General features: G+C 38.5%; 2 protein-coding genes across 2 annotated transcripts in view; one reads left to right on the top strand and one right to left on the bottom strand.

The window, feature by feature from the left end:
* The window catches only part of ABCE1 (ATP binding cassette subfamily E member 1), a 30,556-nt gene extending 24,921 nt beyond the window's left edge, over positions 1–5,635 (top strand). Inside the window, exons 14-18 of the mRNA XM_040250433.1 lie at positions 561–671; positions 756–898; positions 1,011–1,133; positions 2,618–2,729; positions 4,214–5,635. Coding sequence (XP_040106367.1) covers positions 561–671; positions 756–898; positions 1,011–1,133; positions 2,618–2,729; positions 4,214–4,261 — 537 coding nt within the window. The 3' untranslated portion in view covers positions 4,262–5,635. The remainder of the gene's footprint in view (positions 1–560; positions 672–755; positions 899–1,010; positions 1,134–2,617; positions 2,730–4,213) is intronic.
* The window catches only part of OTUD4 (OTU deubiquitinase 4), a 46,031-nt gene continuing 36,280 nt past the window's right edge, over positions 5,294–15,044 (bottom strand). The window contains exon 22 of the mRNA XM_040250432.1: positions 5,294–13,989. Coding sequence (XP_040106366.1) covers positions 12,778–13,989 — 1,212 coding nt within the window. The 3' untranslated portion in view covers positions 5,294–12,777. The remainder of the gene's footprint in view (positions 13,990–15,044) is intronic.

Raw genomic sequence — 15,044 nt, 5'->3', positions numbered from 1 at the left:
TTTGAACCTTATAGATTGCTGGTAGGAATGAAAAACAGTAGAGCCACAGTTATTCAGCCATAAAAAGACACTGATATATATTACAATATGGATGAGACTTAAAACATTGTGAAATTAACTTCCTTTGATTTCTGCAGGTGTTGTAATGAACTTATTAACTTCAGTACCTCAGTACTCATATTGAAAATATTTATGATGACTTGGCTTACATTAAAAATTTCATCATTGATGTTTTCTATAAACTTAGCTTTTTAAGTTCTCAAGATATCTTATATTCATCCCTGTCATACTGTTGCACATTTGTGTTACCTCCCAGATTGCCTAAGATTACTTGATACACATATTGACCTTTAGAAGTATTCCTAGTTTAATGATTTTTCCCTTGAAGCAATCATTTAATTCTTTCAGATTCTAAGATTATTGCTTTATTTTTCTTTACGTGGAAATGATGGGTTTTTAATTTTTTAAATCTCAAAACATAACCTAGCTGATAGATAAGGTGCATAATCAGAGTAGTTTTGTACTGAAATAAAATTTGAATACTTTTCCCTTAAAAACAGGGAAGTGTTCGCCAGCTACTACATGAAAAGATCAGAGATGCTTACACTCATCCACAGTTTGTGACTGATGTAATGAAGCCTCTGCAAATTGAAAACATCATCGATCAAGAGGTACTCTTAAAATAATTTTTGTTGTTTTATCATTTTAAATGGTGGGTATCTCTACATGGTTTGTTGAACTTCTTCTGCAAATAGGTGCAGACATTATCTGGTGGTGAACTGCAGCGAGTAGCATTAGCTCTTTGTTTGGGCAAACCTGCTGATGTCTATTTAATTGATGAACCATCCGCATATTTGGATTCTGAGCAAAGATTGATGGCTGCTCGAGTTGTCAAACGGTAATATCCCAGTCATAAGAGTATTAAATGTGATCATGTGTACTAGCAGACAAATGTGCTTAATATAGCATTTGATGATATAAAACTAAGATCTCAAAATCATGTGTTTTAGTTTCATACTCCATGCTAAGAAGACAGCCTTTGTTGTGGAGCATGACTTCATCATGGCCACCTATCTAGCAGATCGAGTCATCGTTTTTGATGGTGTTCCATCCAAGAACACAGTTGCAAACAGGTAAACTATTTTCTAAACCATTCAACCTGATTATAAGTTCCAACACTTTTCCAATCAGCATATAAAAATTAGTCATACTATTGTAATTTTTAATAAGGAAAACTCTTGAAGTGATTTTGTAACTCCCAAGATTATTCATATACCATATTGGATGACACTGGTTAGAATAGTGGGTTTTAGACTGTGGTATAGCCCTGACCCAGGGGAATAAGGATGCAGAGCTTTGGGCCCCTCACCTTCTTTCTGGTTACGTTTTGTCTGCTTCATTATTTGGGTACGTGACTTGCCCAATTTACAGTGTTAGTGGTAAAGCTTACTAACCCCCAAATATCTGCTATAAATATAGTCGAGTTTAAAATGAATGATTTTACCTCTCCTCTTTTTTCTTTCATTTCTCCTTATTGGCTTGATAGAGAGCACTTGAAATATAAAGAAGCCTAACTTTCACAGTTTATGAGAAAATTCTTTTTTTAATGAGAAATTTATTATGCTTTTAGTGCTTAAATCTTAATAGGTTGAACTATATGAAATTATGGATATTCAACCATTTGACCTATAAAAACAGTAAGTTCATGTGATTCCAACACAATATTTCCTGGTTTAGGGAGGAGTGGGTTTGCTGTTTGAATAATGCATCCAAGAAATAAAAGTAAATTTCTTAAAATTCTTTTTTAATTTAAAAATTTGTCAATTATTCAAAATAATGTACTTTGTTAGGGAAATTTCTTAGACTGTGTGAAAAGAAAAGTGAATGTGTTAGTTATTCAGCTGTGTCAAACTCTGCGGTCCCGTGGACTGTATAGCTTGCCAGTCTCCTTTGTCCATGGGATTCTCCAGACAGAATACTGGAGTGGATTGCTATTCCTTTCTCCAGGGGATCTTCCCAACCCAGGTCTTCCCCATGGCAGGTGGAGTCTTTACTGTCTGAGCCACCAGGGAAGCCTTCAAATAATGATCCACCCTTTGTATTTAAAATATACTTAAAATGTTCCACAAGTATGATATGGTTTAGGATGATTTTAGTAGTAGTTTAGGTGAGAAAAAATTATTAGTATAGAAATAGTATGGAAATTTTAAAAGGAATTATTACTAAAGACCATTATGTTGTACATACTCTTTTCAGTGCCAAGTTTCGAACATAATTGTACCTTCTCTGTTAAATTTTCTTCTCCCCTAAAAGTCTCAGATTTGAAATTCTGCATCACCTAATTTTTCTAAAGTAGTACATCTGGCTAAATGTTTTTTTCCATATCAGATACATTTTAAACTGTATTTGTTTTGCACAAAAATACAGCCAAACTAGTCAAGCAAAGACATTTTTAATATAGATTTATAATATACTGTGATTATACTATTATTGAGATGACTTAAGATTAGGAATTAGAGGAAACAGTTATTCTTAATATTCTTCTTCCTAAAAAGTAATTAAATGGGGGGGGGGTTAAAAATCAATTGTAATTGATAGACTCTATTTTTCACCTTAGTCCTCAAACCCTTTTGGCCGGCATGAATAAATTTTTGTCTCAACTTGAAATTACATTCAGAAGAGACCCAAACAACTACAGGCCAAGAATAAACAAGCTCAATTCAATCAAGGTATGTAAAAAGCTATCTCGAGTCACGGGTACTTCTCAGTGTGGATAGTTGGAGAGTATGTTTTGAAGTGAAGACTGTGTCATTAAAATTCTGTCATTCCCTTAGTTCTGAGATTCATGTTTCCGAGTTTCAGTCTCTGATGGCACACATCAGTCTGGAAGGCAGCACTTGGGAGAGAGCTGCCACTGCTGCATTATCTCTGAGTCACAGCCACTGTACTACTTGTGTTGAGGGTACTTGCCATTTAAAGTGTTTTCAGGGAAACTACACTTAATAGAGAAGTTTTTACAGTTTTTTTTTACACATTTTTTGTGCTTGCATAAGAACAACACGATTAAAATGTATATTTTAAGAGTCTTAAACAGACTTATAAACAATGAAACAAAAAATTTGGTTAAATCTGCAGTCTTTTAATCGGCAGGTTTTTTTCCTTTGTGGTATATAAAGTAATTGTGCACCCTATACTTGATGTTAAATATGGTTTTTAGAAAGCAGTCATTGCTTCATCGCCCAGAAAAAAATGCTAAAAAAGTTTCTGTGTTTCTAGTGTGCCTGCAGTGAATGCCTCCTTAAAGCACAGCTTCCGTTTCATGGCCCTCTAGCCATCGCCCTTTCATATTTTACTCCCTTAGCTTGGCTACTAAAACGTGAGGCCTTGGAAAGCAAGAGACACAGAGCATATCACTTATTCTTAAGCATCTAACACCGTGTCTGGATGCCTTTAGCCTTCACTGTAATATTTTATGTTTACTCTCTAGCCAGGATAATGAAATGCAAGTTTTCAATTAAAACTGAATAGTTTCTCAGTTTTGAAAAGTGAATTAAGCAGAAGAAAGGAACTAAATTTTAGAGCACTTTAATAAGAATCTCTTTTGAAGCCTTACCCTTTTGTTTTGTAGTTTTCTTGGGTAGAGACTCAATTCAGTCCCCAAGGACACTTATTCAGGATAGTCTCTGTATCAATTCATCCTAGACAACCACACCTGAGTTCTAATAAGGGAGCTGCTAGGCAGATAGGTAGATGGATCATTACTGCAATCTGCAAATGGTACTGGGAAAAACTATTTTTATATACATTTTGTATACTAGGCAGTTCCCAAACTGACATGGTTACATTTTTATCAGGAGCTTAAAGTTAGAAGGATGAAAATGGAATTTTAATAGTTTTTTTTGGAAACAGAATTTTATATAGCAAAATTTTATATGTGTAAAGTATTTTATGTAAAGGAATTTTGTGTGAGGTGTGCACCAAGGAAGGTGTCTTTGGTAGGTAGTGGAGGTGGATAGCAGAATAGTAACCTTGCCTGTGAGCAGTGGGATGAGGAATTTCCAGAAGCAGCCAGTGAGTGCAGAGGAGATTGTGTGACACTGCTGTAAGCACCGGTAATACTGTGGGTAATCCAGCCCTGGCATACCAGAGAATGGTGCTGATTTCTGTTGCATCTGTGTTTGTTGATTTCTGTTTGCTTCTCTTTGTTTTTTAGGATGTAGAACAAAAGAAGAGTGGAAACTACTTTTTCTTGGATGATTAAAGTGAATCGGAGAATATTGATAAGCCATTTATTAAGAGAAGCATTTATTGGGATTTTTGTCATATAAAATTTAAATCAGGTTTTCTACACCACATGCTCTAGAGCTTGAAGTATAACTTACTGTAACATCAAAAGCCAGTTGTGTTGTAAATTGTCTGAATACAGAAAAGGCCACTTTTCTGATCTTGATGATAGAACCCTTTTTGTGCATAACATTCTAAAATGAAGACATTTCAAGCTATACAAATTACCTCCAGGTTTCCATAATGTATAGGAAGATTTTCAGTAGGTTTATTCTATATTCATGTACCAAATGCTGAGCAGTGTTGCCCCCTTTTAAAAATCTTGAAAAAGGTTTCTGCACTTACATGGTTTGCCAAGTATGCAATTATAATGAAACTGCCCTTATTTTAAAATCCAATTGATTACTTCACTGATTAAATTTGATAAATAAACATCAGGATTTTATTTGTTTTCAGTCTTTGCATTAAATTGTCAGTATGTGTAGACTTTCAGAGGAAGATTACTGTGGAACACCACTGCTGGAAACAAACTAGTACCAACTTTAGCATTGTTTACAGTGTTTTTGGTGCTTATAAATATCTTGAGCAAAAATCATTTCAACACACCCTCCCCTCTTCCCTACCCAAAAAAAAAAAAACCACCTAGCTTGATTCTGAATTAGATGTAGCATCCCATAAGATTCTATATTCTGTAGTTATTCTCAAGGTAATGTCATTCTTTAAACATACCTTTGTGTAATCACTGATCAAGATTTAGGAAGAAGTTTTTTAAAAAATGTTTGTTTCCCTTAAAAGTATAGTACAAGCTCAAAATCTTTAGAGTTGGTCCCTAAGTATCTACGTTTTTAAACTTCCACAGATTTCTGATGGGCAGCCAAGGACTGTGAGCCACTTGCCTAAAGGCAACAATACCGCCAAGGAATGCCCAGATAGCAATACAAAGTATCCCTTGGTACCAAATATATTTATTTCTAGGTTTTGAATATAGAGGATATTATCTAAATCTGACTTTTTTTAAGTTTTAGATAGTGTGTAGCAGGAGTTCTAAAAACTGATCCCGATTTCTTGAACAGTGGGATACCTGTAGTGTGAAACCACTTTCAAGTATACTTCTGCCTAATGCCCTGAACTGGGACTAACTCATACTACAAGTGAGAAAAGGAGTTTAGGACATAGAAAACCTTTTAGAGCTCCCTGAAACTACAGAAGCTTTAATTAATATGCAAACAGTTGGTGACGAGTGGTTTAACTAAGACCCATTAGCCCTTTTAAAAAATTAATTTATGTGAGTAATCTATAATGTTTGTTGTGAAAATTTCAAATATACAGAAATAAATGGAATAAAGAATTATGATTTCCCTTCATTTTACCCTCCCAGAGGTTACCAGTGTTTGTTTAATAATATATATCCTTTTATGCTTTTTAACTAAGTGTGAATATGTAAAGGGTTTGTTTGTACATAAATGGGATTATATTAAAATAAGTAGTGCCTATTTTTAAGGATAGGTTAAACTTGTGAATGATTATTTCAAATATATTGAATAAAATAAGACAGAATCTATTTTTAATTACTTATTCTGTACTATGTCCTTAAAATATTTTTGATATAAGAACCCAGTTCTACTTATCGCTGATATAGAATGTGTATCAATTGTAGTATTTTTCATCTAAATGAAAATTTTAAAAAGGAATTCGACGTTACTTAAAATTTTGTACAGCAATAGAAAAGGACTTAAAATACTAATACAAAGAAAAGTGTTTGATAAAATCTGTTACCAAAAAAAAAAAATCTGTTACCAACTGAAATACCTCAGTGCAGATGTTAACTCTCTTAAAAAGAATGAGACTACTCGATTATATCATTATATCCTGATTAGAAAAAATTTCTAAGCAAAAAAGCATGGTGCAACGTAAGTTTATTATAAGACACCACTATTTATAAAAATGCATGAAGTACTAAAATACATAAAAGGATACTCAAAAACAAGGCTTTTGAGAAGGATGACTTGATGGTTAGGAACAGAGAACAAAGGAAACACATATATACACACACACCTGTTGCCTTTTGAATTTTACATTTTGTACATATCAACTGTTCGTAGTTAACGTAGCATGTAGCAGTCTAAAAAAGTAGTGTATATGCAACTTAAGTTAACCTAATTTTACACCATAGCATCTTGAAAGTCCAGGACCTTCTCTTGCTTACAAATTCAATGTGTAGTTTGGTGTCTTGACATGTAGTTTTGCCTACTGCTGTGTTGAAGGAATCAATCTACTCATCAGAGGTTCTGTTTCTATAGGAAGACTAGGCAACTACTTTGTTACATAATTTCACTCCCTCATTGGTATTTCGTGTACATATGTGTAAAGCCCTGAACCCCAGTTTCTGGTGAGTTATGAGTACCACATGGTTCTGAAGAGAGAGTTCTGGGTTGGAGAGTCAGAAAGGACTACAAAAGAGGAGGCAGCTGCCAGGGAAACAGAACCTATAAAGATGGTAAGATAATCCTTGTGAACCAGAAGACAGGTCAGGTCAGATATCAGCGTGGGCACCCAAGAGGTTGGTAAGAGGGAAGGATACAGGCAAAAGTGTGAACTTTAAGTGCCTCCAAGATTTAAGGTGGAAGTTTTTACATGGTCTGAGTAGGAATAAATGAGAAAACAAGTCCAGCTAGAGAAACAGGATTGTCAAATAATCGGTTCAGCAGCTTACAGTTCTTTAATTTTCATTTTATTATTACTCACCAGTACCTCCTCCTTTGCCTGATTGGTAGGAGAAGCCGTGTACTCAGCTGCAGCTGGTGGACCATAATTGGGCTAAGGCCATCATGACAGTTCTCTTCCTAATATCCTTGTTGCTTGCAGCTCAGCATGCCATGTTGACCAGTTCTAGCCAATAAGCTGAAAGAAGCCTCTTGTGAGCTTCTGGAAGCCCTTTTGCTTTCCTAACAAAAAGAGGTATGTATCTGGCACACTTTTCTGTGGCTGTGTTGTGCCCACAAGGTGACAAAAGGGAAATGCTTAGAAAGTCACAAGGATGCTAGCCCTGCTGTCAACCACCAATGCCAGCAGCCACATTCCTTCCAGATTTCTTAGGAAAACAAATCCCTGTTTAAGCTGATAAAACTCATGGATTTCTCTTGAGGTAAGAACCTTGGCTCTGAGGTCTCTTCAAAGGCTTCCCGTTTACTTGTGCCAGACCAGCTCAGAACCACTTTTCATCTTAGCTTGCAGATTCCTGGACATCAAACCTAACTAAACAAGTACGACTACAGTCAGTGGGTTTTTGTTTTTTTCCTTAAGAATCTGGAAACCAGGCAAGGAGAGGCTTGTCTGTAGATGTTTAGTTACCACTATGGCCCCTTTGACTGGGGTGCTCCTGGTGGTGGTGGTATAGTCGCTCAGTTGTGTCTCACTCCTGTGACCCCATGGACTGTAGTAGTGCCCGGCCAGGCTCTTCTGTCCATGGAATTCTCCAGGCAGGAATACTGGAGTGGGTTGCCATCTCCTCCAGGGGTGCTCCTGATGTGAATGCAAATGTAGGAGTCCCAGCTCCCAACTGCACATGACTAAGTCTGCCTCCCGTGTCTATTCATCTAACCTAATGAGACTGGCAACCACGCACATCTATCCCCTCGTGGAGCAGAGCCTTGTGTCATTTCATGTCTAACTCTGGTTTCTAGTCTCCATTTTTGGCCCCCAATTTCTGAACATATAAAAGTATAAAGGACTAAGTTATACCACTAGTAAGAGGCATATCCTAGGTAGGTACTAAAAACAGCATTACTTTCTTAGTCTAGCTGAAGGCATTTAATCCAAAGCCAAATTTTTCATTTTTAAAAAACTAGCTTACTACAAAGATTTTTGTTACTGAAATCAGTTACTAATTTCCTAGTTCAACATTCGAAGAGATAACGAGGCCTAAGACCCACACTGTTTACTTAACATCCATAAGATTTTTTCTAAATGTGAAAAATAAAATGTGATCCTAGTAATGACACATATTTTAAAAGTTGATTTTTTTTAAAACCAATAAAAGTTGATTTTTAAGCTCCAGTTTCTCTAATGAACTCAAAGGATCAATCTAAAACACTGACATTCATACCAACATCTGTAGCTTCATGATTCTGAGGAGTGCATGGCTCACTTTTGGTAGAGCTTATAAATTAGTTAAGGTCTAAGCTTAACTAAGGGAAGCTGTACTTCCTCTTTTGCAGTTTATTCACATTTCTTTTATCATTCCCTAGAACTGCACTTAATTCAGTTAGGAGAAAAGCAGAAACTTGGGCTTAAAAGTATTTAAGTATACTGGCTACATTTTCAAATAAAACTTTCAAACAATGCTTTAACTTAAAAATTCATTTAATTATAAATTATTCTCAGATATTCCATACATTCCCATTTCATTTAATGACTGCTGAGAAAGAATAGGACTAGCTCTCAAACCACTTGGGGCTAGGTTCAAAACTAAATTCTACCACTTAACTAGTCGCATGACCCCAGCTTTATTATATATGTAATGTAAGGAAAAGAAGAGAACTTACCCCCACAGATTATAAATCCCACGTGGTGTTTAATTGCACATACTATTTTCTGCATGGAAACTCTTAAGAACTCCACTTAAATTCCTCCAAAGATTTATATGCTATATTATATATTACTGGTTAAAACCCTAGAGCCAAAGAATCACAAGTGGAATCCAGAGACAAAATTTAATATATGCACACGGTTTTATATATAATGCAGCATCACACCATGTAGGGCATTTACTCTTATTTTATACATTCAGATATGTTTGAAACACTTCTTAAGGCTACAAAACAGAACATAGAAAAATAAACAGGAATATATTCAACACTTACAAAAAGTGATATGATAAAGAATATAAAGTACTATTTTCCTTTCAACACTTCAAAAGATGTATATATACTTTTTTTTACAAGTAACATCACAAATAATCACATCTTCACATGCTTTAAGTATTATTTGTACTCAGTGTAAGGCTATTATCATTTTTCATACATAAATTTTTTTCTAGCTCTGTAACAATGCAATTTTTTATCCATTCAAGTAAATTCAACCCCAAAGTTGCTGTTTCCCAGCATTAAGACATGCACCCACCCCTCTTGTAGGATTTTCTAAAATTTGTATTTCAGGGGAGAAAAAAACCTAAATTAGTGGGAATTCCCAGTTAGTGAGAGAGTAACTGGCTTACACTAACAGCAAAACCTTAGTTCTTTGAAACTGACATACTGGAACTGAGCCATTATTAAGATCTGAAACAACACAATAGCATTTAGACGTTAAATAGGAAGCAAAATACAGTAAACAGAAATAGTGTAGCCAAATATGCATTCTTTTCAGCTACACTAAAATGGACCTTGCTTAGTACCCATAAGTGAAAGACTAAGGTAAAATAAACGAGGCATAAATAAATATTGCTAGTTCTAGGATGGCTGAATGTTTTCTAAACCAGAAATGGTTAGAAAGGAACTATATTGCACCAAGTCAGTCATAAGCAAGTTTGCAGTTCACAGGCATTATTCAACCTTGAGTCACAAAGGAAACACACTGCAAGAATATAGAGTTGGCATCAAATATGATGACATATCAGTAGGGAAAACCTACACCAGCCAGGCCCCAGCAGGGTCTGAGCTTAGGTCAGCCATGGAAACGCACACACAGGTTAACAGGGAACAACAGGATGAGGACTACCCAGATGCTAGCATCCTGCTGCCAAGGGGTATGTGGAACAAGAACTGAAGATCTATCTGAGAGGAAATGAAGAGAAGAAATATACACAATACTAAAAGGAAAGGGGCTGGAATCAAGTTCAGCAAAAGCCAACAAAAATGAGAAGTGAGCTTTGGTCATGCTAAACGTTTGTTCTTCAAAACGTGTATGATCATTAAGAGAGTAAGTTTTATAATTTCCAACTCAAAGTATAAATGATTCTCACTTCTAAGCTTTTGCTTTTCTCTGAAACATTTTTATCTCATGTCAACATACCATATAACTCAGTTAAAATGGAGGAGGACAAAGCTTGCTTGGCCCTAGTTTGACCTCAGCATAAGGCAAAACCCCTGGACTGATATGCTGAAAACAAACCTAAAGGGAAAACAAAACAGACCTTCCTGCAAAGACTGATAATTTTAAAACCTAATAATCAAAAGTCAGAGTTCTTTCTTCTTATTCCAGAGGTCACTGACTCAAGTACCAACTGCTCGAGTTCTCCTTCAGCAGTTTCCACCACGTCCTGGAGGTAAGTATGGGAAAACAGGAAGCAACCTGGCATTTCCTTCAGGAACTATAGAGTATTCTGTTACTCAACTGAGGTAAGACAGAGTAACAGTGAAGAAACAAAACAGTATTCTTTCCTATCCAATTTTAAAACACTTCCAGAAGAAACGGAGATCAAATCCCAGTCAAGAAAACCAAGGACACAGGAAAAGAATGAATTTTTTTTTTTTTTTTTTTGGACTCCTGAGATCAAACATACACTGCTGAACTTTTAAATCTTGTCACTATAGCTAATACAATTTTCATTAAAATGATCAGGTAAGCTAATCGTACATATAAAAGCATGAGCTGAAAGTAGAGGACCCTCTCATCTTCTCATTCCGTAACAACTATTGATGGTGACCAAGAAAAAAAATTCTTAAGCAGTACCTTCCCCAGTTATCTGGCTTAGGTGACAACAGAAATTCCTTTCAACAGGTTCTCTCAAGAATCTTTTTCTTTTCCACATAACAATCCCAGTCTACAAATTTCTACCTAGCACCATCATAATAAAATGTTATCTTCCAAAGTGCTCTCTAAAATCCTATGTTACAAAACATCTACACACTAATCACTACTCAAATCAGCAGTTACACAGACATCAGGTAATTAAAACAAAGAGGTAAATAACCATTACAGTACAGCGGAGATTCACTGAGCCGAGCTGGCATCCAAACATTCCCATAGGTTAGCAGAGAACCCAGAAAACTCATCTGCTTCAGTTTGTCAAATTCAAGTGAATTGTATTTGCTTTTAAAGGAATTTGCTTAAAAAAAAAAAAATCTACTTTTGGCTAGGTGTACTACACATGGCATGCAAAGAGAAATTACTACATTATTTGCACAGCACTCAAACTTCCTGATCAAAGGAGAACATAAAAAAGGGTAGAATTTCACATTGATATGTACAAATAAGAAATACAAGCTACAGCAATTTTTTTACACAGTAACATAGACGAATGAATGCTGTGTTAATTCAGAGAATCGAACCTCCTCAAAATGGGAACAGAGTGCAACGTGCAGAGGGAAATTCTAAATGAATACTGCAGAGGCCGGAAGGAAGCAGGATCAGAGACACATTACCAAAGGGGCATCAAGCGACACGATGCAAAGCAAATCCAGTCTAGCAGCATCCTCTAGGAAAAGAACTCAAAGTCACAATCATTCTTTTTTGTACAATAGTTCCAGCTGAGACAAACTGAACATGCAAGTATCAAGTGGTACACATAAACGGATGGTGCAAAAGAGAAAAACCAAACACAGTAACTCTATAGAAACCTGTCAGGCTAAAAATTTTTTAACATTTCTTCTCACAAAATATTTAAATCTGTCAGTGCATTAGTGTTAAAGTGGCATTAAAAAACTTCTGCAGTTTTAACAGATGCAGATTATTTTCAAAATGCATAGCATCGACATTTCTTTCGAGTAGGCACCATGATATTTACACCAGTGCTAAGAATTCTTGGTGGGAACAGCCATTTCATTAGATTTCCTATAATTTCTTAACATTTATTCTTGTATGCAATCTCAAGTTCAACAAATACTCACCAAAATTCAAAAATATACCCTATGAATATTAAAAGAACTATATACAACATTTCTAAGACACAGGTTAATAGGCTGCCTTATGTGTAATATTAAAGAGAAGACATCATTCAAGTTTGACAGATATTGAGATGAAAGGCCTTTGGGTTGGAAGCGTTTCAAAAGACAACAGTGTTTTAGGCTAAGACCTGTTTGAGCCCAGTTTATGACTAAGGCATTGCATAATAAAGTATACGTTTCTATTTGGTGCGATGTTATGTTTTGGAATCTATAGTGTGTCGAACGGTGTATTTGTCACTTTAGTAAACACTACAAAGCACACATTTCCAACATCTGAAATTAAACTTATATAAGGAAAAACAAAAATCAAACACTAAATCTATAATGGTTCATATTAAGCTGTTTATAAAAAATACTTTAACAAACATTTCCTACTTTTTATAGGGGCAGTCACCCGATAAAATAGGTTTTATACGCAGAAAAATGGCAACACCAGGAATTCACCTGCCCCCGTGAACACATATCCAAAATCTCCTGTCCAGAAAGAGCGTGAAGGTAAAGGGGAGGGGTGGAGAGAGTTCCAATTTGGGTTTTTGTTGGGTGTTGTTTTGTTTAAAGCCTTCGGAGACACCCCACCTAAGCAAGGGCTCCGCTCGGCGCAGCAACGGCGTCAGGTGTGCTGCCCCCGGTGGCCGTCCCCCATCCCCGACCTCCTCCTGTCCCCCCGGTAGGGCCGGCCGCGGGCGTTCCGGTGGTACTGGTAACCCTCGTCGCGGCTCCTGCTTGGCTGCCCCTTCCAGGACTCCTCGCCTCGCACGTGCGGGTACCCGCCGCGGCCCGAGTAGCCCCAGTCGCTCTTGTACTTCCTGCCCCCGAAAGTCTGGTTATAGAACTGCTTGGACCGACCGCTCCTCAGAATGTGAGACACCTCGTTTTCATCCTCTGAGCTCTCTTCTTTTGGTCTCTGCACCCTGCTGTCCACAGAGTTGGCCCCGCTGACCACATCAGCAGCAGTCTTGGGCTCTTTCCCTTTTTCTGGTTTTTCTTTCAGGCTTGGAATGGTCCTTTTGGGCTCAAGTCCCGTGGGCCCAGCTTCCCTCTCTCTGTTTAGAAGCGGAGCGGGAACATGCGCCTCGCCCTCGGCTGCAGGAGGGCCGGGAGCCGGGGCCGGCTCCACCTTCGGCGTCTGCGAGGAGCGCTCAGCCCGGCCATCCGACTTGCTCGCGCTGGCTTCAGGGGGAGCGTGGGGGTCCTCGCCCCCGGCCTCGGGAAACTCCCCTGCTGCTGACACAGAAGCGCACTCTTTAGAGAGATCCAGGTTTTCCAGGGGCAGATCCAATTCTCCTTTCTCATCAGAGGGCAGAACGATATTCTGCCTCATGACTGGATTCTCGATGAATCCCTGAAAAGGGTACCCATACCAAACGTGAGGAAAGAAAGGCGGTGCGATGGGGACCGGGCCTAAGAACGGGTTCGGGCCGAAGGACGGCTGCGGGAACACGTTCTTGCCGCTCAGCGACTCCTCGTAGTCGGCATGAAGTAGCTGCCCCGCGTTCTCTGAGTCTAGGTCCGCCTGGTAGGACAGCTGTCCGTGACTGTCAGACACCTGAGACGGAGGGATGACCAGCGGTGACGGGAACGCGGGCGGGCCCATCTCTGCCTGTGGCATCTGGCCGTTCACGCTGCCCTCGGGCTCCATGGGGAAGTGTGCATCTGGGCACGTACAGTCACTCTCGTTCTGAGCAGAAGGAGCTTCTTGGAACCACGGGTTTTGAGGATACATAGGGACAGGGACCTTTGGGTACATCCTGCAGGCTGCCAGGTAGGCCTGGTGCAGAGGGTACAGGTAAGAGTGTGGGGCCCACATAGGACAACTGTATGCCTAAAAGAGACACACAAACACAAAAAAAAACCAGTAAGATAAACTACATGGCAGGGGGTTTGCAGGGGGAGAAGTTTGAGTGGGCTCAAGGTAAGTTTCTCGAGTCTGCAAAAACCAAAGATGAGACCCCTCTGACACACAGCATGCAGAGGAATCACCAAATTAAGTCACTGCCAAGACTGCATTCCTTGTTCCTAGCCTGAAACCAACTCACAGCCCTGATACAGAGGCTTGATCAGAGACAGTAATGAGCCTACCCACAGACCATCATGATCAATAATGCCACCCTGTAGATCTAACTGCACAGAAGGAATCTGGGGTGACAGAGATCTCAAAAACCACCAGCAGCAATCAAGCCTCCAACTTCCAACATCTCAATCACTGGCTGTTTGGGATGACCTCCACTCATGTTCTGGCCCTACGACTAACTCAGTATGTGACCCCGTTAGCCAACTAGCTACCTAGACTGGACAGGTTCTATCATTAAAAATGCTGGTACAGAAGTAGGTGATCCCCAACATTTGGACTCCATGGTTACAGGTACCCCCAGAGCAATCCAACTGCAAGGATTAAATTTAGACCTCTGCTGCTAAGTTGCTAAGTAACGCCAGTCATGTCCGACTCTGTGCGACCCCACAGACGGCAGCCCACCAGGCTCCCGTCCCTGGGACCCTCCAAGCAAGAATACTGGAGTGGGCTACCATTTCCTTCTCCAGGGCACGAAAGTGAAAAGTTAAAGTGAAGTCGCTCAGTCATGTCTGACTCTTCAAGACCCCCGTCCATGGGATTTTCCAGGCAAGAGTACTGGACTGGGTTGCCATTGCCCTCTCCAGACCTCTAGTCAGGTAAGGCTAAATAATGAAATGAAATACTCCAAATTGTTGCCCCACAAAAGGTTCAGCCCAAACAACAAAACGAAAAATTTACCAGATTACTGGCTAATCAATCAATTAGCTGTACAGCCAACATTAACTAGAGAAATATAAACTAGGCAATGAATGTAGCAGATGAAGAAATTGATCAAGTCTGTTTTTATGAACTGGTCTGTAGGCCAC

The sequence above is a fragment of the Oryx dammah genome, unplaced genomic scaffold (assembly GCF_014754425.2).
Source record: "Oryx dammah isolate SB20612 unplaced genomic scaffold, SCBI_Odam_1.1 HiC_scaffold_12, whole genome shotgun sequence".
Taxonomy (NCBI): Eukaryota; Metazoa; Chordata; class Mammalia; order Artiodactyla; family Bovidae; genus Oryx; species Oryx dammah.
The sequence above is the reverse complement of the archived record's forward strand: the minus strand, read 5'-3'. Positions and strand labels throughout refer to the sequence as shown.